We start from the raw sequence: 25,379 nt of genomic DNA, 5'->3' as shown, positions 1-25,379 counted from the left end.
AATTAGTCCCTTCAGCTCTTAATTTAGGAAAACTACCAGTATTTTGTTGACTTCATATATAGATGGGTTTGGTGAGCCCAGGCCACTTAGTTTATCTTATCCTGTTTGGCCTATTGGTTAGAATAATCATTTTGAAATAGGGTGCTCTATGCTCTCCGAATGAGGTTGTCTGGAATATTTTGTGCTTTGATTTCCATGTGTATGATGGAAGAATTTCACGACTAGAAAACTTTTGTTTGGAGATAATTTCTTTTTCGAGCTAGTAGTAATCAACATTTTTGATTGAATTAAGGAAGTAATAATTGGATAGGTTATAAACCACAACAGTACATATATTTGATGGAGTAATAAGTATATACCTCATTTTTTTTTTTTAATTCATCTTCATTGAGGTATAATAGCGACAAAAATCTCTCACTCTCCTTTCACCTACAATAAAAAAGTAAGTACCCACCCATGAGACAGGATGTTCCTGCAGATTGTGAAGTGAAATCATGTCCCCACCAAGTGAATTGGTCAATTGAAAAATTAAAGGTAGTAACCAGGGTCCATTTAAAAAAAAAATCAAATCATACATACACAGGATGCTATCAACAATAACTTAAGATAAAATATTTTTTAATCACATATACATGAACTTAAAACAATAACTACACACATAAATTATATAAATACTTTACATAATAACAATTTATTAGAGAATGAATGTTGACATCTAAAAAATGAGTTGCTTTAACATTTTATAGTTTAACTATAATTGTCTTTTTTTTTTTTTGTCAAACAAATCTAGCAATAATCAACCTTAATGTATTTACAATACACAACTTTTAATATATTTCATTGGTATATATTACATCTTAAAAGCAAAGTAAATCAGTAATCCCTTAACTAGATTACAATTTATTTAATAACTTGGCCATGGATCATAACTGTAACTTACCTTCATATTAAATAATTTAAAATAAATTTTGTTGGCTCATTATTGGTTTTTATTTACTTTAATAATTAAAAGTACACTAATATTTTTATTTTGACTACTCCTAAAAAATTAAATTAATTATAGTTCTTAAAATCAATGTTGTGATTGTAATTGAAGTTAATACATATGATGTTAGGTTATTTTTAAATGACATAAGTAGCTAATCTAAGTTGCATGACGAGCTATGGAAGCATTGTAATCATAGCTATGGTTCATAACTCAAGTCTTTGAAGAATCACCATAACAGTAACATGAAAAATGTGTTATATCATTTTGCATTTTAACTGTCAATTAAATGAATATTTAAAATTTTGAGCAATAATTAATTGAAAATATTTTGAAATTAAAAACCAATCAATTTCTAATAAATAGTGAGTAACAAACAACTCTAGTCACAAAACAAATAAGATGCAAACAAAATCACACAGGGATTACTGTATTACTTTATCACACAATGGACTGTAAAATTAATTATTCATTCTTAATTAAATATTATAATTTTAAAAAAGATTGACCAACTGTTTAAATAGAAGTTTATATCGCTTATGTTCAGTAAAGCTTATTACAATTGGAATGAATAAATGGTAGATGAAACTACTTAGTAGTAAATTATTTAAATTAAGTAGATAACAGTTTAGCCACCATCACAAATGTGTATTAGTGAACACATAAAAACATATATATACGAATGTGTATTTGTGTTTATACACACACATTTATGTAGTCCATTGAAAAAAAAAAAGGAAGAAAATATACATATATCTGACCTTTCTCTTTTCACAGCAAATAGAAAGGTAAAATTTAAGGAAATTTATTCATTTTTATTTTTTTAAGTGAAGCTAAATATTTGCTTTAAACAGAAAAACTCTTAGCTTTATTCACAGCAGAATATCTACAATCATAATGTTTAAATGGCATGCTGTGTGTATGACCTGAGACATTTTATAGACTAGGAATGCTCCCAAAAGCAATACATTACAGCACTGTAAATTACTGTTACTTTAAAATAAAATAAAAAGAGTGAAATAGGGTATTAAAATTAAAATCAAACAATTAATAATAATAGTTATATATACAAATCAAATGCCAAAATAAAAACATTATCGACTGAATTTTGTGCTGACATAACAGTGAAATAAATAATAAACATTTCGACAGCTGATGATTTACAGATTGATATATTAAAAAGATGATATATAAGAACAACCAACAACACTTGAATGGGGTGACAAACTTGATTTATACATGAATGGGGGTTTCAGAAAAAAATGTATTTACAAATAGTTTATTAGCTTCGTTTAATAGCAGTCTCCAGCCAAAAAAAAGTAATCTGCAAAAAATAAAAAATATTACTAATGATAATAAATAACTAAGAGATCCTATAAATAATATAACCTATTAAAGTTACATAAGTATGAAAAGTTAAAATATTTCTATCATAGGACAAAAGACAAATTTAGATTTAGATCATGTGACCCCCAGACCTACCTCATATTGAATTTAGAAAGACAAATCACACACACTTTGTCTGTACCTTTAAATCAAGTTTGTAGTACAGCATTGTACATTAGATCCAACGAACACACATAATCCAAGTTAGGCACGCACTATGTTCAATTTGCAGCAGGCCTAACTGAAATTCCATCTTTCTCCTTCTTGGGGATAGGCTTACTTACAAGAAACGAATTGGTCTGGATCAGATAAAAAAGTGAAATACTTCCCCTATAATAGAATAATAAATGAGATACTTAATTTAATTAAGAGAGATTTTCCCCATTCAAATTATAATTTCTAATCCTGAATAATAAAATCGTCGAAAAATGCTATATTCTAAGAAGTTTCACTTCTAAGGCATAAGAGTTTCTAAATACGCCTTTTGAACTAACTTTACTCTATGAATAATATGGCATGGATAACATGTGAAAGGGCTGAGGAAAACCAATCCACACAAAAATAAGTATGTTTAATATATCACTTAATGAACTTAAACTTGCTTGTTTGGAACAACCCCAGAATACAATGAGCACTTGACCCGTACACATGAGCAATAACTGAACATGTGCTCAATCTGATGTACTGACAACACTTAGATCAATATGAGCTATGTGGATCCATTTGGTTTATCCTCCACTCATCTGAATAAGATAATACAATTGGCCTTGTTATAGTGAAAGCTGACTATCAGGTAAGATTAACCTTCACTAAATGACAAGTGAAAGTTTATTGTAATCATCTCCAATTAGGTTACACAAGTAATGGTTATTTTCACTGCACAGTTTGCAATTGTTACCTTCTACAAGCTCTGTTATGATAACCATGACTAAGTAAAATGGCTTCCTTAAAATCAACTAACTAACAGCTTTGAGAGAGTGGAAGTCAACAGTTGTCACAAAAAATAAACAAACGATACCTTTGTCACATATTGAGAAAATGAGGCTCTCAATTATTACTATGACATCTTAACCCTGAAGCATAGTAGGTGAGGTTTTTACTTAGACCTTTTACTAGTGAAGGTTAACGTTCACCAGTGAGTGTTTCCCCACCCAATTTGACTATACAACTTATACTAAGTTGCTCAGTAAGTGGACCATTAATAGTAAAAGTAGTTTTTCTTGAAATATCAACCATCACAGTAACATATACACACCTTAAAAGAGTGGGGCCGCCCGTAGCTCAGTGGTTAAGACATAGTCTTACCAATTTGATGTCTATCGGCGGTGCTGGTTCGAATCCAGCCTGGGGGCGTTGACTTTTTTCATTGAGTGGTGGACTCACAACATGAAAAACTTTGACCCCCAACCATGGTTAGGCAGTATAGGACTCCAATGGGAGTCTTGGCCGAAAAAAAAAAAGCTTAAAAGAGTGAGTTAACTGATATTAGTCATGGTACAAATTAAAAGTGAGAGTAAATCATAAACTACCACATCATACAATAACCTACTAACACTACTAATAATGATAGTAATCCATTAGAAACCAATTATGCATCCCGACCACTGTAAGTACCATAGGCTTTTTAAGAGCTGTTGTGGAGCAGATCTATTATTATTTAATATATTTATTTATTTGTAGTTTTAAAAAAGGGATATCAGTTAAAACCCAAGAGAAATGAGAGTAGTTTTTCATTGACTAAGAAATGATTTATTGAATTTCTAGTTAACTGTCCATAATTAATTATATTTAACAATGTACTTACCAGACCTGAAAAATACTTGACCGATGTAATAATAACAATAAATTTATATTAGTCACATCATGATAAGGATGATATAAGTAATTTAAGTGAAATTTGTTCTATTTAAACTGTAATAGTAGGATTAAGGAATATATGTCAGTGACCTGGTACAACTCCAGAGAGTAAGAAGGTATTAAAAATCTAAGAGAATAAGTAGTCACAGCCTTCTTGCCCTCCAAAGATTAAAATGTTTGAGGTTCAATGTAAAATCATAATTTGTTTACAATTAGTAAAATATTGATAAGTTTACTTCATTTTATACAAAAGAGATATTAATTTATATAAATGCAAGGGTTTATTAATAGATATTATTATAAAGGTTCTCTGTTAGTTGATTGTTTTAAATAATTTATTTATTGTTAAATAAATATTTCATATAATATAGTATACTTTATCTCAATATTTTAGTTTTTAATCAGGTAAAATATATATCTTTTTTATTACTTGTTCCATATTACTTATGGGAGTTGTTTTTTTACTTTATATGCCTCCTCTACCCTTCAGAGATCGCAATACTTGTGGACGAATGAACCATAAAACATGAATAATTGATGAGTCGATTATTTATAAAAAATTGATAAATTTAATTTAATATTATTATAGTAATAAAGAATAGAGGATCTATTAATACATACACATACAAAATTATTTCAAAAATAACCTTGAAAAGTCAGGAAATTTCATAAAAAGGAATTGGTTGACACCCTGTATAATTGAAAACACAAAATTTATTTTTCTCAATTTTTAACAACATTGATTTATAAACAATATTAAATTCATATTTAAGGGCCACCTGTAGCTCAGTGGTTAAGACACAGTTTTACCAAATTGATGTCTATTAATGGTGCCAGTTCGAATTCGCCCTCGGACTTTTTTCATTGAATGGCGGACTCCTATGGGAGTCTTGGCCAAATAAAATTCATATTTTCAAATAAGATCCAAATTGTACTATAACTGTACTGGATTCTATTACCTGAATAAATAGTAGCCGTTTTTGAAGTCTAAACATGATTCAGGTCCATTGGTAAAATTAGAACTGAATTTAATCAGTTATACTTGTGAAAACAGAACATATCACTTGCTCCTGAAGAAAATGATGCACCTGTAAAATTTTGTGAAATTGACTTAATTGTGTTGGACGGATCAAAAATGGATATACTAGATATTAGTAAATTTACATAATTGTACTTAAAAAATTCCTCTGTTGGCCAATTTTTAAGTACTATTTTATTTTCAACTAAAAAAGATTTAGTTAATGGATTTTTGAGCCCACCAACACTAATAAGGTTAATTTCACCAAATTTAAAGTTGCATCATTTTTTTTCCAGATCTGCGATATGCCACTTGTTACGGTTGCCATGGTGAAATAAAAACACTGGCGATATCTATGTAGACAAGGGGTGTTATGGTTGTCATGGTGAAATAAAAACACTGGCTAGATCTGTTCAGACAAGAGTTGTTATGGTTGTCATGGTGAAAACAAGACATGAGCGATATGTTTGAGACGAGTGTGTTTTGTTGGAGTGAAGGCGACAGTTTGATTCTGGGAACTCGTATGTTCAGACGAGTGAGTTTTGGTTTTGTGAAGGTGACAGTTTTTGATTCTGGGAACTCGTATGTTCAGACGAGTGAGTTTTGGTTTTGTGAAGGTGACAGTTTCATTTTGGAACATGTTACGATTGTTCAATGTGTAGTGTTAATAGTTTAAAGGCCCTCTGTCTTTATGGTTTGAACCGGAATATCACCATGTGAGAAATGTTACTTCAATAGATGATTATTAACAATAGAAGTGGAGGACTACATGGGGTATGAACTAAATTTTATCTTTTTTTTTTTTTTTTTATATTATTTTATATTCACTTTTATACTCTTTTGTATAATAATGTAAATATAGTTATTAAGGTTAAGGTTAAGTCAACCTATAAGTTTTAATTGTTTTATTAATTGATAAGAATTCTTTTTTTTTCCTTTTTAATTCTCTGTATATATATTTTTTTTATTATTAAACTTTTATACATATAATTCAGTTGTTCTTTCTCTGCTTTTAACTTGTTAATTTACTATTTTTTTTTTTTGTTCACGGAATATAACGATAATTCAACAGGTGGGTAGGTAACACCCCTAGGTTTCCTGTTATCTACATGTAAAAATATTCGCCAGTGGTCATATTCAACAATTGTTTATATAGTGGTATATTTTAGTTATATTGTGGCATAATGCTTCAGGGTTTTCGTTATTTCCAAGAAAAATAACGTGGCGCCTGAGGAGTAATTTATTCTTTATTGTTTTGTTTTTTTCCTTTGGCGATTATATATTTTTTTTATTTGACTTTAACTCACCCCCTTCTCCACTGAGCGTGGGCAACGATAAACGTATAACTAAGAATAAATCAAAATTTGCGGTTATACACTTCTGAAATAACTGATTCAATTGCATCATTATGTCTCTTGAGCAACAGTATATAAAAATTCTTCAAACTTTTGGAACTTGATTAACTAGATATGACTTCGTTATGAGCTTTAACAGCACCTATGTCAACGAAAGTCTTAATACAGTTTTGTTTTAATAATTATTTAATAAAAAATATCAAAAAAACTTCAATATACTCAACAAACTAGCATTGATTTAAATAACTTAAATATTATTACTTATATAATTTTCTATTACCTGCCCCAAGAGGAGTTCTGGTCCTTTCAACTCATTGAAGACCCATTTAATTGGCACCTAGATATCACCCAGAGATTGGCAATACTGATAACATATTATTCACCATTTAATAGGTGATTTGAAAACAAATAAAAAATGACAAAAAAACAAATTTAATCATCTTTCAAAGCAAAGCTTGAATCTAAATTGCCAATCAGAAATTGAGCTTTTGATTGCTGAAGCCATGCAGGGGCACTGAAAATACATATTATAGCATATAAACAACTCATAATTTTTATAATCTGATATTTTTCGCATCTTAATAGCAATAAAGGACTATTCCTATAAAATTACACCTAGAAATAAAGATTACCTTAATCCTATTAACACAAAAATATACACACACATAAATTCATTATATATATTACAATTTCTAACATTAAAAAATAACTTCAACATAGCCTAGCTAAGAGTAAAAGTAATTAAAATCTGCTTTAATTGAGTTTTCACTCAATAGTAGAAATAAATGATGTTTATTGCTTACTTAATCAAAATCTATATCCATATTGAAGTCTGGTCTTGAAGATGAAGTACTTCCATTGCTACTAGTACTTCCAGTAGACCCAGTACCCGATGAAGAGGATGATGAAGAGGAAGAAGAAGTCCTGGAATTCGAAGATTCACTTGCACTTGCATACCTAATCATTTATACACTGATAAGTACAATATTAATTGAAAAAACAAATCATTATAAAACACATTGAAATAAAAAGAGGTTCTTAATAGATACAAGGGAATTCTGTTTCATTTTACTTAAGCAAAATTTGATTTTGCAAGATAAAATATTACTATAAAATTAAAAATTATAGAAACTATCACTTATTTTTTTTTTTTTTATTCAGCAGATTTGATTTTATTATCTCGAAATAACAATTTCAATGCTCCACCAGACTGATTCCTGAAGCTTCAAACTGATGAGGAGGAATAAAAAGTTCTATTTGGGCTCAAATTCTAGCAAATTTATTCTACTTAAAAAAAGGTACTAATAACTGTTGAAGCTTTGAAGACATTTCCTACTGAATGAAAAATTAGAGAATACCTGCAGTAGTTTAATACCAACTTTTCCATGACATTTATTGCACCTGTTGCATAGTCAAGGTAAAAATTGATCCATTTTCAATCAACAAATATTGCAGAATTTATTTTAGAAAATAATTAAATTTTCATTAATTAAATTCAATTAGTCACCATTTTAGAAAGCAAAAGTTTTGAATTAATAGATAAGGCTCTTTTTACTTAGAATAACATATGCTTTTATAATTTCCATTCAAACCTCCTCCAAAATGAATACATAAGTCCCAGCTCCAACAGTATTTTGGGAAGCAATTATCTCACCTAATTACTCAATTTGTGTTGTCAGCCAAAATAATTGTAAGTTACAAATATAGACTTGTTATTAAATAAAATACTTAATGTAGGTATGAGAAAGGAAAGTCATCAAGAAAAAACAAATATTTTAAAGAAAAACCAGTTTATTACATGTCATGGAAGAACATATGGTAAAATGTTCCAAAAATTATAAGTTAAATTCCCATACCTCTCTTGAAAAGTGTTGCAATTTAACATAATTTGAAATTAAGATGCAAGCAAAGAGTGAAAGTTTTACTATCAGCTATGGGCGAGCCATCACAGATGGAGACCATAATGACATGTAAGAATAAGTTACTGGCTATAAAAGATCAAGGCCAATTGATCAGAAAACTAAAAGCCAGAAACGACAACCAGATCATTAGATACCTTTAATGATCTCAATGTGCTAATCCAAATCATAGATGTTAATAATGAACAAACAACCAAGTCGGTCTGAATTTCCAAAACACCTCCACTTTATATTAAAGGGGTAGAGAATTACTCCCCACTGATTTCATTTTTAAAAGAAAAAGCCCAAAATGTCAGGGAAAAGCATTCTTTATTAAGTTGATTCTTGGTTTTCTGATATAGAATTCCAACATGGGGTAGAACAAGGTATCCGATAAACTACATTGGAACGGTGTAAAAAAGGTCTTTTAATTTGGAAAAAAGATAGGAAATTTTGTTGTGGGACTTTTAGCCAAGATGTAGGGTGGGAATAGTGGATCATAAGGATTTTTGTATATTGTCAGAAAGAATGGGGATATGTGGAAGGGACCTGTACTGAAAAAAAGGTGGAGTGGGTTGAGAACAGGAGGAACTGAAGTAACACAGTTAACGTAAGAATCAAGGAGTTTGTTTGTCACTTTATGAGGGAAATTGTTGAATAGGATCTGTTTGATATATTGCATGTTGGTCTGGTGATATTGAGGGTCAGAAAGTGAAAAGGATTGGTGGATAAGGTTCTTAGCAACATTGATAATTTGGTCATAAGGATGTTGAGAAACAAAATTGAGGAGTCTCCAGAATAGGTAGTGATATGTATGCGAGGGCATCAGCTGGAATTTTTGAACCTAAAGTAATTTCTTTTGTCAGCATACCAAAGGAACCGCCGGGCCGAGTCAATGACCCGATCGGCAAAACATTAAAGGTAAGGTACAGAGATATGTAGATAACAGAGGGCATGCTCCCCCTGGGAAAGGTTGACTGCGTAGGTCGAGGTAAACAACTAAAAAGCCCTTATCTCCCAACTGGCCACTTTAAAAACCTCAGGAAAAATGCAGCGATCTCTGCCAAAGAAAGCCACCTTAATTTGAACATGAAAGGGAAGAAAAAGACAAACTTTCGCCGAAGGTCATTGGACCTTCCCACCCCCTCTGAAGGATAGGAAAAAGAGTGGGAACACATGAAGAGCCAATCAAAAGAACAGACAAAGGGGGAGGAGTTAGAAGTAGAGGAGAGAGGAGAAGAAAAAAGGGGCAGGAGAAACGGAGGACACTTGAAGACCGCAGGGAGTCAGAGAAAGACCGACGGGAAACAGGGGAAGACAGTCTGGGACAAGAACAGTCCTGAAATAGAGAGCGACTGACCAGTTGGAGACCAGAGGAGGAAGCGAGGGAGTCTATGGTATCTAGAGTTTGAATTAAATAGCACATAGTTTTTCAGTCGGTTCCTATCAGGAACCGATAGAGGTACATAATACGAATACATAGAATATAAATATATAAATACAGGAATAAATATTAATATAATATGTGTATGGGGAACCCCTAGTCGGACTTAGAACCCCTGAAGACCCGTAGACCCGTACCGGCAGTAGGTTTGGTATACCTATCAGTGGATAGGGAGCCATCGGGATTTCTGATAATAAATAGGTCAATAAAAGGGAGGAAATGGTCAAATTCACCTTCAACAGTAAACCAAAGACAAGGATGGTAGGAGTTAAAAGCTGATAGCATTTTGGGGATTCTGTCAGGATTGAGGACAAGGAAGAGATTGTCCATGTACTTCTTAATGAAAATTATGTCTGGTGAGAATAGAGGTATTATGGAGTTAAGGTCATTAAGAACAATATTAGTGATATCAGGAGTAAGGGAGTTACCCATGGCTAGTCTGCTAATCTGGTAGTAAAATTTATCATGAAAGGTCAGGTAACCAGAATTACAGCAAAGTTCTCAAGCTAAACATTCGCTCAATTAAAATAGTTATTACTATTTGAGTTTTATTTGGACCACACCCGGACCATATTCCATTTATTATTCATGGTCAATCAGCGATCTTCCAGTTTTTTTTTTTTTTTTTTTTTTACATTACTTCATCGTAACTTTTTCTACAATAAATAAAGAACCATAGAAAAACTAGATCATGCTTGATTTTATAGAAAATATTGGTAACACCTGATTCCAAGAATGCAGCCATACTTCAAGAATTGATGTATAAGTAATTTCATCAATAAGGAACTTCAGTGCTTCTGCCAAATAGAAATTGATAATAAATTTTAAAACAATTGTTTATTCTCACCGAAAAAGTGTTGCTAAACTGTTGCCTACAACATTGTTAGAATTATCTGGATCTTCAGCTCGACCATCATCAGTTAATGTTTTTCTGCATATAGGGCAAGTACCATGCTATAAAATATATTTCATTAACATAATATATGAATAAATACACTTAAAATATGAATAAGTATGTATATTTAGAATGTATACACACCCACATAAATATACTAAAGTTTAGATAGTAATTTCAATAGCATACCAGCTCTAGCCAAGGAATGATACAATTTTCATGGTAGACATGTTCGCATGGTAACTTCCTAACTGGTTCTTCAGCTTTAAAATCTTCCCAACAGACAGAACATTGCAAATTTGTCTCTACAATAAAACAAAGTATATACATAAAGTAAATAGTCTTAAATTTGACTAATATCTAATAACAACAATATAACATAAATCATTGTTAAAAGCCGGGTGGATTTGTTAAAATCCATTGCTGGAACCAGACAACTACAAACAGCCTCTGTTCTCAGCACGAAGTGTAAAAAACTACTAAAATTTAATTTAATTTTTAAAATTCATTTATGTTCCTTCTAACATGTAACTTTTATGTCCTCAAATGCCAAAATCTAAAAAATTGTTGATATAAATATTCTTACCAAAGAAAAGATTCTGAGTGAACAGCTCTCACACAAATTTATAATATAAGACAGCTGATTGAATTTGTAATAAGCTAAAGTGATGTTGATACAGCTAATGTCGTGTTATAAGTTTACTGCTGTTACAATAATCTTTTTTGTCTTTGTTTACAAGACATGCCTCCCCCTTTAGTTGGAAATAACAAGGGGAGGCAACACACCAGATATTACAAATTTTAATAAACCTTTTTTTGGTGGCACTATATCGAAAAATATTTTACACTTGCACGAGGGTTCTTGCCGAGACAAAAAATAAATATTTTTTTAACCTTTGCTCTGTCTATAGTTAATGGTTGTTGTATACCAATTGATTTTTTTATTAAATGAGTTTAAGTGTATAAAAAATTACAGAAACCAAAAGTCACTATTAGAAAAGTAGTTAGACCAAGAAATAAGGTCTGACTTCAGACCTATCTCCATCTTATCAAACCTGTCCAAGCCTCTAGAAAGATCAGTTCATTCTCAACTCTCCTCATTCCTTGAACAAACTATCTTTAATTCATTCCAATCTGGTTAATTCACACAATCGGCTCAGTTAAAAATTTCTTAAAACATCTGCTCCTCTATGGACCAACAGAAAATCACAATACTTGCCCTCTGATTTTTAAAAAGCCTTTGACTCCGTTGAACACACAATCCTCCTCTCAAAACTACACAATACTTCTTAGAACTGCTTCACTCCTAACTGTCTCTCCGGTCCCAAACTGTTGTTATTCCCAATAAACTCCACTCATCATCACTATTTCTCTCTCACAGTGTTCCTCAAGGTTCCTCCCTCTCATTAAGCCTATTTTCCATGTACATAGATGACCTATCTAATGCTATCCACCAATCCCAAAGACCACTTACAAATATATAATCTTTTCATCCTTTTGACATAATTGAGGCATCCCATGAGCTCCAGGAAGACATTGAGAGCATAAACCGTTGGGTTTCAGAAAGTAGGTTGAGCTTGAATCCAGCAAAAACCAAGGCCATTCTCATCAGTTTAAAACCCTTCCTCACTATACATTATTGTACGTCAACAAACCTATCCAGTTTCGAAACACCATATCAAACAACCTAGGAGTCACCTTAACATGGAATGGCCTCATTTCCCAAATAACCATAAAAACCAACATCTCAATCCTTAAACAGCTCCTAAGATCCCATGATTCATTTTCTCGACGTACTTATCACTTTCTAGTATCCTCCCTTAGCCCTTAGTCTCCTCGCACACTTAGCTTTCCAACAGGGGTAGTTACATTGGATTTGGATAATATTGTTAGAGGTATAAACTTATTTTGTAATTAAAAGACATCAGGAGAAAAATGTATCCCTCAGAAATCAAGCCCAAAAATTTCTAATTTTTGATTTATGTGAAAATTTGTATTTAATGGTTTCAAAAGAAACTAAAACGAATCTGACTATTTCTCCTATACTTTTTTTTTTGTATACTTTACTGGAAGCTACTTTTGGTTTCTTTAATTGTTTCTGCTTTAATTTATTACTTCAACTCATTTAATTTGAGAAATAATCTTTTGTTTCTATTCTATGCAAAAAAATAATATATAAATAAAACAAATAGATCGGTATAATAACCATTTAATACATGGAGAGCAAAGGCGGTAGGCGATAATATAAAAACTGTCTAAAAATATGAAAAATATCTTTTTTCTTGACTCATATGGCACATTGGCAAGAAGCCTCGGATATGTCAAATGTTTTTTGACCTAAATCACCAAAAAAAGTTTCACTAAAACCAATGACCCCACGTGTGTAGCCTCCCTTTATTAGATATCTAAAATATAAATATAAAAATGTTATTACAATCACTAATTAGTTGAAATAGATGGTTAAAAGATGAGAAACATTTCTAAGCTGTTAAAACACAATACATTTGTCTAAAGCAGTGGTTCGGGAGTGGAGGGTGGATTTGGTTCAATTTTCATATTAGTGAGCTGTAACCTTAGCTGGGTTCGGAACCAATTATATTAAGCCAAGAAGTCCAAACATAAAATGATGTATTTAAAAATAAAATGGGTATGGTAGGCAGGAATGTTGTCCTAGCCTAACATCTATTCTGTTAGGGTCACTAAAGACTACACTTAATAAATATGAATTCATTTCTAAAAATTTTGATTGGGAGCACATTGGAAACCACTGAACAGAGGTTTAAAAAGCCTAAAAATCGATATCTATGGAAATAATTGAGAAAAAGGAATAATTTTGACAGATAACAGCTTAAAATGTACCAAAGGGAGCTTGGTTCAGGAGTAATCTGATGTCAATCAACAATAAAGCTTGCATGTATAAAACCCTAATCAGACCGATGGTAATTTATGGAAGTGAAGTAAACTATGATTGTAGCAACAGGTGTGAAATTCGATAGGTTTGAAAGGAAAGTGTGAAAAATATATGGGACTTGGTGGAGTTTTGTGATAACACACTAGAAGCAATAGGTTACTGAACGCTTATATGTGCTGACATATCTGCTTCACTATTATTAGGAGAATTCAATTTTTTAAGGTTATAAAATATAATAAAATATTATTTCAATATTTTGAGCTCAAATTGTTTCAAAACACCCATGAGTGATACTGAGTAACCCGAGATATGGAACTTCAAAATTGGTAGTTAAGTTCACTCAAAAAAGAGCCCAAAGAAACAGGCTGACAGATTAAAAACCTAATTGCAATATTTTGAGATCAAATTGTAACAAAAGAATTATGAGATCTTAGTGAATAATCTAAACCATCAGACTTGAAAAACGGTTGAACCGTTTACTTAAAAATTGATACAGTAATAATGAACATAGTACAAGAGCCCAAGAGGAAAAGAAATGCAGTTATTTTATCCCAATTTTCGAATTCATTAATGTAAACTACATACATTTGGGAGTCAAAATTGATGAGTCTATCAATCCCGTTCAGGGGAGTTTAAAAATGGCGGCCGTTCCAAACCATAACAAAAATACAATTATTTCATACCTCTTGGTTCTTGACTTATATGATACTAGGGTTGGTACAGACACAAAAGAAACCTGTCTGCCAAGCTAGACCCATGCAGACGTTCCAAAATTCAACTTTATGAACTAAAAAATGCAGTTATTTCATACCTCTTGGTTCTTGACTAATATAAAACTAGGGTTGGTACTAACACAAAAGAAATCTGTCTGTTAAGCTAGTGCTGTGTTGCGCGTTGTGCAGACATGTTCCGAAATTCAACTTAAAAAATGTAGTTATTTCATACCTCTTGATTTTTGACTCATATGAAACTAGGATTGGTACAGAAACACAAAAGTTACTACTATGTTACTTTAATAAAAAACATTATTAGTAGAAAAATTATAAGAATAAAAAGTAGGTAGTAATTAAATTTTATTGTACGATTTATTAAATAATAAAAGAACAGTTTTGTAAAACGTTTTTCAAATATCAATATGTAAATATTACATAAATATGTAACTTACATATACTTTTTAAACTCTTCTTTTGTCATATAAATAAATCGTTGTTAGGAATCCCACTGAAGCTAGTTACATATACTACAAAAAATATTTTAATTAGTTTTTTCGTAAGAATGATAGTTTTCATGATATTAGCAAAATCTATTCACAAAATGTTAATTTCTACTTTTTCTGATGACAGCTATATCTCAGGAACTATTAGATGTATAGATTTCTATTAGGCAGCAAATTAAAGCTAATTTAATGTCCTAAAAACAAAGTTCTTATTAGTTTTTTCATAAGAATGGTAGTTTTCATGATATTAACGAAATCGATTCACAAAATGTCCACTTCTCATTTTTCTTATGAAAAGTTTTACTTATGACAGCAATATCATAGAAACTATTAGATGTTCCATATGTAGAAGAAAGAGGTGTACAAATATGAATAAACTGAACTTAATTTTTTTTTTTTGATTAGGCTTAAGATAATGTAGAAATTTCATGTCAGCCAGGTATGAAAATATGGAAGATGGAAGCATCTTTAATCTCTCCTTTCAAGTGGGTTCCCTTAAAAAAAAATATATATATACCAATTCATCACTACAATTTTGAGTAATCTTTACCGCTCGTAATCCATTAATTTGTTAGCAGAAATTTTCGGATGGAAATTTTGATATGAGAAGAGGACATTTACAACAAATCTGGTATTAATGAAAATGTATTTCTAATACACTTAGATATTTTAGGTAATAATAAAGGGAAAGAATGTGAGGATATTGGAAAGGATGAAGTGTAGACGTCGCCTTCGGATAACGAGTCTCATGAGTCTATAGAGGATATCTAAATAGATATCCTAGAATAAAATAGATATCATAGAGATATCTACCTGCATCAGCTTAATTTTTAGTTAAACAAAAAGAATGAAAGGAGTTAACGACTTTTAAATATTTACCAAATTTTAAATTAGTATTGATATATTTCATTGTTATTTATTTTTTCCTGTTAATCCATTTCAAATAATTCCAATTTTATAAGCGTATTTATCTAATAACATGCATAAATGATGAAATAGGCTAGAAATATCTTGCAGGATATAATACAAATTTAGAAAGTTGAATTTTGTATTTCATTCGTCTATACAAGCTTGGAAGACATGTTTCTTCCGTGTCAGTACCAACTCAAGTAAAGCAATTTCAGATGGGTAAAAAATTTAATAAATAACTAATCAAGAAAAATTAGAATTCGAGTTTCCAAAGTTAAATTTTGGAATGTGTCTGCACAACGAGCAGCACAGCACTAGTTTGGCAGACAGGTTTCTTTTGTGTCAGTATCAACCCTACTTTCATATGAGTCAAGAACCAAGAGGTATGAAATAACTGGACTTTTTGAGTTTTAGTTACTTTTTGGAATGGCCGCCATTTTCCATTAATTTTGACTCCTAACTATAAGCACTATAAATTAATGAACTCAAAAATTGGGGTGAGATAACTGCCTTTTTTTTTTTCCACGGGCTCTTGTACTAACAGATTATGTGACACCCCTAGGCATTACCCTCCTTTTAATTTCACCGCATGTGGGTAAAATAGTGTTTGGTATATCATACCCATCTTTTTGAGGTGTGGAATCAAATGAAGCTAAAATCATTGCAATCAAACTACAGAAAGAAGTTAAAATATTAGAGTACAGTAAAAATTTATATACAACAATAAATTATAATTGACCCAGTGAGATTGAAAGTGTTTGAAGTCAATTACATTTTTACTGGCTCAATTGAATAATAATAAAAACAGTAGGAAATAGATGAAATACCTTGTTGTTCTTTAGTGATAATAACAACAGGAATTTGGCTAATTTTGTCTTTAGCTAATGGAGGAGGTCCTGTGGTGTCCATCTGATTTAAAAGTTGTGTAACAATGGCATCAAGGCCTTCACGACCCCAAGCATAATCCCCCGGGTTAGCCATTAATAACCTGAAAATACAAACAAAATTAAATGAATAATATTTAAATATCATATAATTAATTGAATATTGTCTATAGTTCGAGTACTATAATATAATTCCTTTCTAATGTATTTGAACTATAATAGCAACTTGACAATTTTGTAATATTTCTTCTATGGTCCTGGCAGTTTTTGTGAAGTAGTTTTAACATTAAATTTCTAGTGACACTGAACAAATAATAAATTCTTTTGAATGATAATTCTTAAACATCATAATATCTCTCACGAAATCTTAAAAAATAAAATAAAAACCTTACAGCCCATTTAGCCAGGACATCCATTGATCATTATAAAATTTAAAAAAAAAAGTCCATACAAGTGGAAATTTTCCTAATATGTACTAAAAAATCTATAATTTCAACATATTGAGTATCTTAGGAATCATTTTATTGAACAGCACATCATATAAGGATCATGTTATAAAAACTACTCACAAATGTCCTCCTGGTGTTCCCCCACGTGCAGTTCCAACTCCAATTGTGTTTGAACCTCCCCAGCCGACTCCAGTCAAATTCATAATAAAATCTTGAATAAGGTGTTCAATCGGGGCCAATTGTCTAGCTCTTCCTGTCCTGTAACAAAAACATGGAATAATTTTTAAAAATCTAAAGAGAATCAGAAATAATCTTTCACATTATGCAAGACTAAACCATAGTAAGATACAATAGAAATGTACAAAAAATATTTAACAGTATAGAGAAATACAATTACAAGGTTTCAATCTGATTTACTGAAAAAATTTAATTACAAAACATTAAATTACTTTATAAAATATTTTCATGGAAGAATGATAATTTCATCTTCTTTCTTTCACTAAAATGATAATATAGAAAAATCTAAGTAAACAAAGGAACTAGGATCAATTAAATGCATCTTGGTAGTAGTTCTGAGAAAGAAGAAACCATGAAAGGAAAGAGATATCAGGAAAAGAGACACCTTGAGAATGGTTTGATAAGAAAGAGTAACACCATAATAGAAGAATATGAACTAAAGTTTGGAATGGTTAAAGAAAGTCTTTAATAATTAATGGCGAAGGATTTTAATCTTTTTTTTTCAATAGCAGTTTAGGCATCAAAAGTAATTTTATTTGGGATAAACTAGATAAAATAACATAAACAGAAGCCGGATTGCTTTGATTGGTTAGGTGACCATTTTATAAAGGATAGGGTAACTAAATAGGATCCCTCAAACTGAGTTGGTAAAACTCCATGGCTGATAAAACAGAAAATAAATCTATTGCAGTCTCCATCCTAGCTCTAGGAATCAGGAGAACATTATTGATAATGCTAACACATTTAAATAAGATAGTGAATATAAAACACTGGAGATAATAATTTAAATTTACTGATACATATGTGAAAAACAAAAAAAGACTACAGGTTATGTTTCAGCATTCCAACACTTTAACTTATCACAAAGTAAATAAAAAGCACAATTGCTAGAATTCTTCCACTCTAGAAATCATGACAAAAAACCATTTAATTAAGTGAATGATATTTAACCTTAAATTATGGGCAACCTTTTGATGGGCAATTTAAGTATGAAAATTAACATACCTGCCACTTCTACGAGCTCTTCCACCCCTTCGTTCCTCTGTCCGATATCCAGCGTCAACCAACATTTCATTCAACATCTTAAAATACGATATTAAAGTTATAATGTAACAAAACTTAGATAACTGTTATATGTATATCTGAATTGAATCAAATTAAATTATTTAACTAATTTTTAATTGCTAAAATTTAAGGAAGGAAATAAAAAAAAATGCTAATGAAAATAACCAATGACATCTTTCTAGCTTGACAATCTTATTTCACGTTTGAAATACAGCTTAAAAAATTACTAAGCAAAAGATTATAAATAGGTATATATAAAATAACGTATAAATAGTAAACGTTTAAGATAATGCAGGGAAAAAAAAGTGGAACAATTATCTTGTTTTGGAATTAAATAAAGGAAAGGTTTTCAATGACTCTCTTTACTTCAATTCTAATAACAAAAGACAAATAAAGATAGAAGACCTGATTATGAGTAGTGGTTAAAACAAGGGCTAAAGTTATTTCAAGTTCAAAGATCAACATTTTATCAGAGGGGGAGAGAGAGTAGGATAAATAAAAGGAACATCCATTTATAGTACATATGTTTGGTTATATTCACAATATACCTCTTCAAATGGCTGAACCATCTCCACTTCAATGTCCGGATCACTTTCTTCATTTTGATCAGGTTGGTTTTCCAACGCTTCGATAAACCCACATTGGCAATTTGGACAGGTATAGTCCTGAAACCGACCATTCTTCATTAATAATTATACATTAAACACATATATTAAATAGATCTGACAAGAATAACTATCAATTTTTATATTCAAAACAGAATATATCATATAATAGAGCTTAATCAATTTTTATTTTTTATATATGTATACATAGTTGACCATAAAAATTTATATATTAGAAGATGGTCAGGGTTGCGGTCAAAAAGAAACAAAAATAGTTTACAACTATTTATTTTCCGACATTTCGCCCCACTTTGCAGGACTTCATCAGGGCTAAAAAGATACAAAAAAAAAACTGAGAATATTACAACAATACGATACAATAAGGCAATTTAAGCTAGGATAAATATTATGTAAAAACTCTTTTGACCGCAACCCTGACCATCTTCTTATATGTCAATTTTTATTTTATTTATTTATTTTTTTAATGAACTATGATTTAAGAATAGAAAGCAACACATGACTGGTCTAACTTGTATATCGGAAGTGATACATTATGACATTGAAATGCTAAAGAAGAATAATATACTTCACAGTTGAACTGAGTGATTTGAATATACATGAAATACAATAGACTAACACAGTCCCTAACAGGAGCTAGATTGTTATTATGTATTTTACTTTTTTTTTCTTGCACAGATGAAATATATAAAGTATTGTGATTATGACTAAGTTTAAATCTGAGTTTTGAATTGAAATTTAATTCCAAACAGTCCATGTCTCACAAACTGGTTTGTTTGTGTGTGCGTGAGTTTGCACAAGCAGCTAAGATCAACAAACAAAAAGTTCTACAAAGCTGGAATTACATAATAAAGGTACACTATCCATTAAAATTATAGGCAACTCCAATTTTTTATAATAATCATTAATTCTAGTAGACAAGACTTCTGAAAAATATTTTAGGAAATACAAAATAGTAAAGAAAACAAAAAACATTTTTATTAAATAAATTTATTTCTTAAAAATAAAAAAATTAATGGAGTCTATCAAAATAAAAGAATTTATTTTCTTGACAATTATGGGTTATCAATAAAGATAAATAACATAATTAATTAAAATCATTGGTTGATTTAATATTTAAAAAGTAACAAACACATAAACAAATTTATGCTTACTAAAAAAAAATTTGCAAACTAGAACTGGAGCTTTATGGGATATCAAAGGCACATCAGCATTAAGAATGCTGTGCAACAACAAGTTGAAGAATCTTATTTCAGAAGGTATTTAAGTCTGGTAAACACAAACCGGAACTGCCAGATTAAATACCATAGAGAATATATAGGTGCAACTCAGATGCATCTCCATAACAATGAATACAAGAGCTAATCTTAACTAGGCTTAAGATTTCAACCAATTGTAGATAAATTTGGAAGAAATTAAGACAATTTTTTTAATGAGCTTTTGTAGGATGTTTCTCCACTATTCTATAACACAAGTTTTGGGTTCCTAAATGGAGTGCTTTAGAAAGCTTTCCCTAACAGCTCTCAATAATATTCAGACCTAGCGATCAAGTAGATCAGGATAAAAAAGAAATATTTTTGTTATATAGGAAGATGGTCAGGGCTAAAAAGAAACAAAATCATACAATGATAAGAATAAAATACAAAGATAAGAATAAAAATAAGTAACAATGGCAAGAGTAAATTTTTTTATAAAAATACATAAAATATACAGGAGATGTACATAAAACAAAAACAATACGGGGAAGGAAAAAAAATAAAATAAAAAAATATAGAGATTAAATAAATGTCATGTACATAATATATACAAAAAAAGTAATAATAAAGTAATTACTAAGTATCAGTTTTGATTAATATGACATAATTGTAAACATTCAATTATGAACTAAAAAGTAAGTACAGTTAATGTTGCAAACTAATTGCCCATAGATGGTGGTAATATACAATATAGTAGCCGTAGTGGCATCATTTTCTTGTTTTGAAATCGGATGAAGATTTCCAACTCATAATGATACAAGTTTCATACAATAGCATAGTTTTAAAAAACACTGAATGTGCAGAATTGTGTGCATGCTTCAAACTATGATTTAAAGACAGCATTGATACAGTGATTTCCCTCGATGATAATGCAACATCACTCAGCAAAAATGGTCTAAGAAATGACAGGCATTTTGTGAATCAAAAATAAAAAGAGAACTTTTTTTACTATTTGGGATTCAGAAAATGTCAGAAAGATTAGAAAAATGTATAGCTGGGCATTACTTTGAATATAACATTTTTTTTTTTTTCAAACTACAAACGTATATTTTCTAAATAAAAAACCTTTATCACACATTAATCGAAGGAGGTATAGATAATAAAGCTTTAAAAACATATTTATAGAAGGTAAAATTTAATTTTAATATGCTATAAATTATAATCATTTCATCACTTACAAGGGGAGGCTACCCATGTGGGATCAACAATTTCAATGAAACTTTCTTTGGTGACACTAGGTCAAAAAATATTAAAAGTGTATCTGAGGGATCTTGCTAATTTGCTCTAAGAGCTGAGAAAAAAAAAAGATTTAAAATAACTTATGCAGTTTTAATATTATCGTAACCCACCTTTAATCTAAATTTATGTAATGGATATTATATACCAATCGGTTCTTTTATTTTTTTTAATGTAGAATAAGGACAAAAGATTGTTTACTGCATTAAATGTGTTTAAGAATTAAGTCGCTTTCAGTAAACTAGATAAAAAAAAAAAATCAAGTCTAATTCATTTTTAGCGTTAAACCCTTAAATATGAATTTTTATATACATAAAAAATTTAGAATTTTTTCTTCAATGTTCCACCTTCACAAATAAATTTATTACTCCTCACAATGTTATCCAAATCCAGGGTAACTACAATTGTTGGAAAATAGATTTTCTACTCTTTCAAACCATATGAACAAATATCTTTTTGAATTCATGCCCTTACATTGAATAAAAAGCAGTTTCAACCAAAGAAAATTTCCTTAAACTTATTTTAAATCTCTGATTTTAATTTGTTTATACCATTTCTTGCAGTTTTAATTGTCCTAAACCTCTCTCTCTCTCTCTCTCTCTCTCTCTCTCTCTCTCTCCCCCCCCTTATAGTTTTAAGTTAGTAAAAATATTTTGTCCCACATAGCGATGTTTGTGGGGGTCTAAGTTATCGTAATAATGAAGATTCATTTTTAGTGTCCTCAAAAACCTTTCAATACTAATAATATTAACAAAAAACACTTAACCGGGCTCATTTTGCAACATCAGTCATTCCGACATTTTTTTAATTATCTATCAACACACAAGTGTCTGCTGTCTAATGGCCAGGTACAATTTTTGTTGTTAAAATTCATATTTAAGGGTTTTTAGGACGCTGTGGACTAGTACAGTTAATTTAGTGTCATTATGAGTTCTAATCATTGTTATATAATATTTTTCAGACATCATTCCTAAAAGTGACTGAGGCATTCTAAATCCATCAGATTGTGGATCAGACTATCCCTTAGAGAAAAGTTATATGTTTTAAATTAATTAATTAAATCTATTAATTGAAGAAACTTTCATCCAAATTAATAATTCTTTTACAACTGATTTGCAGTACTTAATCAAGTTTAAACATTATGTAGATTTTATAACATTTGAGAAACAATTTACTTGGCTTTCACATGCTTTTGGTGATCTTATATATTCAGCATAACAGTGACTATCTATTCATTTTCTATGCTGGTATATTATTGATAAAATTCAAATCTAAATTACTATCACATAATTGATATTATTTTGTAATTGAAACTAGAAAAGTTGTTTCAACTAAAAGGGTTGGACCATGACCTTCAGTTAATACTTTCCTACATAAGATTAGGGTATAGGATTAAATGTAATAAGTAGTACAAGACCTTTTGTTGAGTCTTTCTTTAACTAAACAGAACTATAATATAAATATAACTTGGCTAAAATGTGAATAAATGACTTAAATATGCTAACTGTTCCAACAGTTGGTTTGGAAATCATTTACTTTTTGTAATATTATGATTGGAGATATAATTTGACAGTAACTATAAATCTAACCATAAATAGTATTAAGTTAAAAAACAGATAAATGTAGTACAACCCAAGGAGGGTCTTGAAGCACTCCTAGAAAAGTAAGTACTGTTTAAAGACCAGTTATTATAAGGAGAAATGATAGGTTCAGAATCACTATACTCAACTAGTTACTTAGTTAAAAAAACAATAATAAGTTTTTAAAAGCAGTAATGAAATAGATATTAATAAAAATAATAACTTACAACTAAGCACAGACTAAATACTTTGACAACTTGCAAAACCTAGACGGGATAACAGCAGTCATCAGCCCATAAGTGGAAAAAGAAAGAACTTTCATTTCATTCAAGAAATAAATATAATAATTAATTAATACACACATTGATTATAATAGTAATATAATGCAAATTAACCAAGATTTATGTAAATATATCAATATTCATTAACAAATTAAAGTGATGAGACATACAGGTATGTTTAAAACATTGGTTACTAAATTAATAGCAAAAATAAACTACTAATTAATGAACTAAATAAAAATTTTTACTTCAAAACTTAAAAAGATAATGCAATTGTGGAGATATCGATGAGCACAGAATATAATTAAGAAGTTGGGGAGTATAATTAAGGAAGAAAATACACAGCTTATTTTTAAGGTGTGCTGATGATTCTCTTTCTTGCAATATCTTTCCTTACTTCTTATGTATTTTCCCCTTATGGATGATTTTAACTTACAATAATCATCATCTACTTAAATCACTAAAAAATTGTAAATTATTTGGGCTTATATAGCATCTTCCATTTGTATTCTATTGTATATTTCATTCATTCCTCATTATTTCTGTTTTTGTAATTCTTATATCATGGTTTCCTGTGAGCTCTATACAATTATTTCATGTTCTTCAACAAATTTCCAACAGTATCTAAATTTATACTTCGTTTCTTTAAGACTTTCATAATTGTATCTTGTTTTGTCTACTCTTGATAAAGTCCTACAACTTCGGTCAAAATGTTGACACATCATAAGTAATATTACACTTTCAGTGTTTTCTCTCTTGAGAATAACCCTAAACACACTTCTTGATTAAAAAGTATTAGAAGTGTTCAAAACTCTTCTCCTAATTAATTGTAAATGAACAAATCCAAGAATTGAATGCATATATAAACTTAAGAAATTATAACAATCATGGATTATAGTCCTATTACTTAGAAAAATTACTGATAACTAAAACTACTAATCCAACTAAGAAAGGATCAAAATAGGTATAGTAATTTCACTACCCCACTTTAATAGTTTATAAATTAATACAAACTTGGAGATAGAAACATATCTAACCCAGCTAAATGATTAGTAGACTTTGAGAAAAAGGTACTTATAATTTCAACTTAATTAAATCAATAGTATGATCTAATCAACATTAGATAAGGAGCATGCAGCTTTTACAAAACAATGCAATAAAGAAAAAACAGTAACAAAGAAAATTTCAGAACGAAGAGTAATACCAATTAACAATAAAAATATGCTACCAATACAGTAAAAAGAAAACATACATCACAAAGAGATGTTAATGAATTCTTTAAAATTCATAATAACACAGATAACTCCCTGAGGTGACAATCAAGTGTAACAAAAATGTAGTAAATTTCATCAACACTGAAGACAGCCTTAAGTGACATTAGATTAAGAGACATTAGAGTGCCAGAATTGACACATATTAATAACAGGATTCAACATAACCAAAACAAAACTAAATTATACTTAAAAAACAAATTAAAACTTGCTGCCAGTTAGATTATACAAAAAAGACGACATAAACAACTAAAGTTCGATCTAAAACTGAATATAGGTTAAGACATGAGTAGGTTCAACATAATTTGATGTTTTTGTGGAATAATATGAATTAACACAGTACTTACTGGTAATACTCCACTTATTTCCCGGCTGCATTTATGGCAAAAAAATCTATTTACTGGTAAATTTTCAACAGCAGCTTCTTCGGCCATGATTTCGGTGACTGCACACAAAAATGGGCCACCACAATCTGAATATGACTTAATGTTGTGTAGACAAATTATTCTTATCTTACTGACCACATACCGATTGTAAGAAACATATATAATATTATTATCATGGGAATGTAATTATCTATATATATTTTTCATACCTATTTCCTTATTTCATTTTACTTGTTA

The 25,379-nt window shown here is 30.0% G+C and overlaps 1 protein-coding gene across 5 annotated transcripts; it reads right to left on the bottom strand.

Annotated features, from left to right (window-relative positions):
* Positions 1-2,032: 2,032 nt before the first annotated feature.
* On the bottom strand, positions 2,033-25,332 carry Iru (E3 ubiquitin-protein ligase Iruka). Of its 5 annotated transcripts, none has more exons than XR_010843706.1 (11): positions 25,104-25,332; positions 19,058-19,174; positions 18,450-18,526; positions 17,328-17,465; positions 16,702-16,862; positions 11,028-11,143; positions 10,791-10,897; positions 7,405-7,558; positions 6,882-6,965; positions 5,188-5,316; positions 2,033-2,309 (listed from the first exon to the last, which is right to left on the bottom strand). XR_010843706.1 is itself a non-coding variant. In XM_014428642.2 (9 exons), exons 1-8 carry the CDS (start codon positions 25,188-25,190, stop codon positions 7,405-7,407), a joined length of 957 nt encoding a protein of 318 aa, XP_014284128.1. In that variant the 5' UTR covers positions 25,191-25,332; the 3' UTR covers positions 2,033-2,309. The 5 variants fall into 5 exon arrangements, 1 of the variants encoding a protein (XP_014284128.1); XR_010843708.1 differs by having other exon boundaries at positions 6,882-6,938; XR_001343896.2 differs by lacking the exon at positions 5,188-5,316.
* Between the last annotated feature and the right edge of the window lie 47 nt (positions 25,333-25,379).

The sequence above is a fragment of the Halyomorpha halys genome, unplaced genomic scaffold, assembly GCF_000696795.3.
Source record: "Halyomorpha halys isolate HHAL.00 unplaced genomic scaffold, Hhal_1.1 Scaffold730.1, whole genome shotgun sequence".
Classification (NCBI taxonomy): Eukaryota; Metazoa; Arthropoda; class Insecta; order Hemiptera; family Pentatomidae; genus Halyomorpha; species Halyomorpha halys.
This window is presented reverse-complemented; position numbering and strand designations above follow the sequence as displayed.

Bases quoted from the DNA above. Each gene is read 5' to 3' on its own strand.
- Iru (XM_014428642.2), bottom strand. From the start codon at position 25,190: ATGGCCGAAGAAGCTGCTGTTGAAAATTTACCAGTAAATAGATTTTTT. The intron at 18,527-19,057 runs GTATATTGTGAA...TCGTATTTTAAG, and splicing joins TGGTTCAGCCATTTGAAGAG to ATGTTGAATGAAATGTTGGT. The intron at 7,559-10,790 runs GTGAGAATAAAC...ATAAATGATTAG, and splicing joins AGTTTAGCAACACTTTTTCG to GTATGCAAGTGCAAGTGAAT.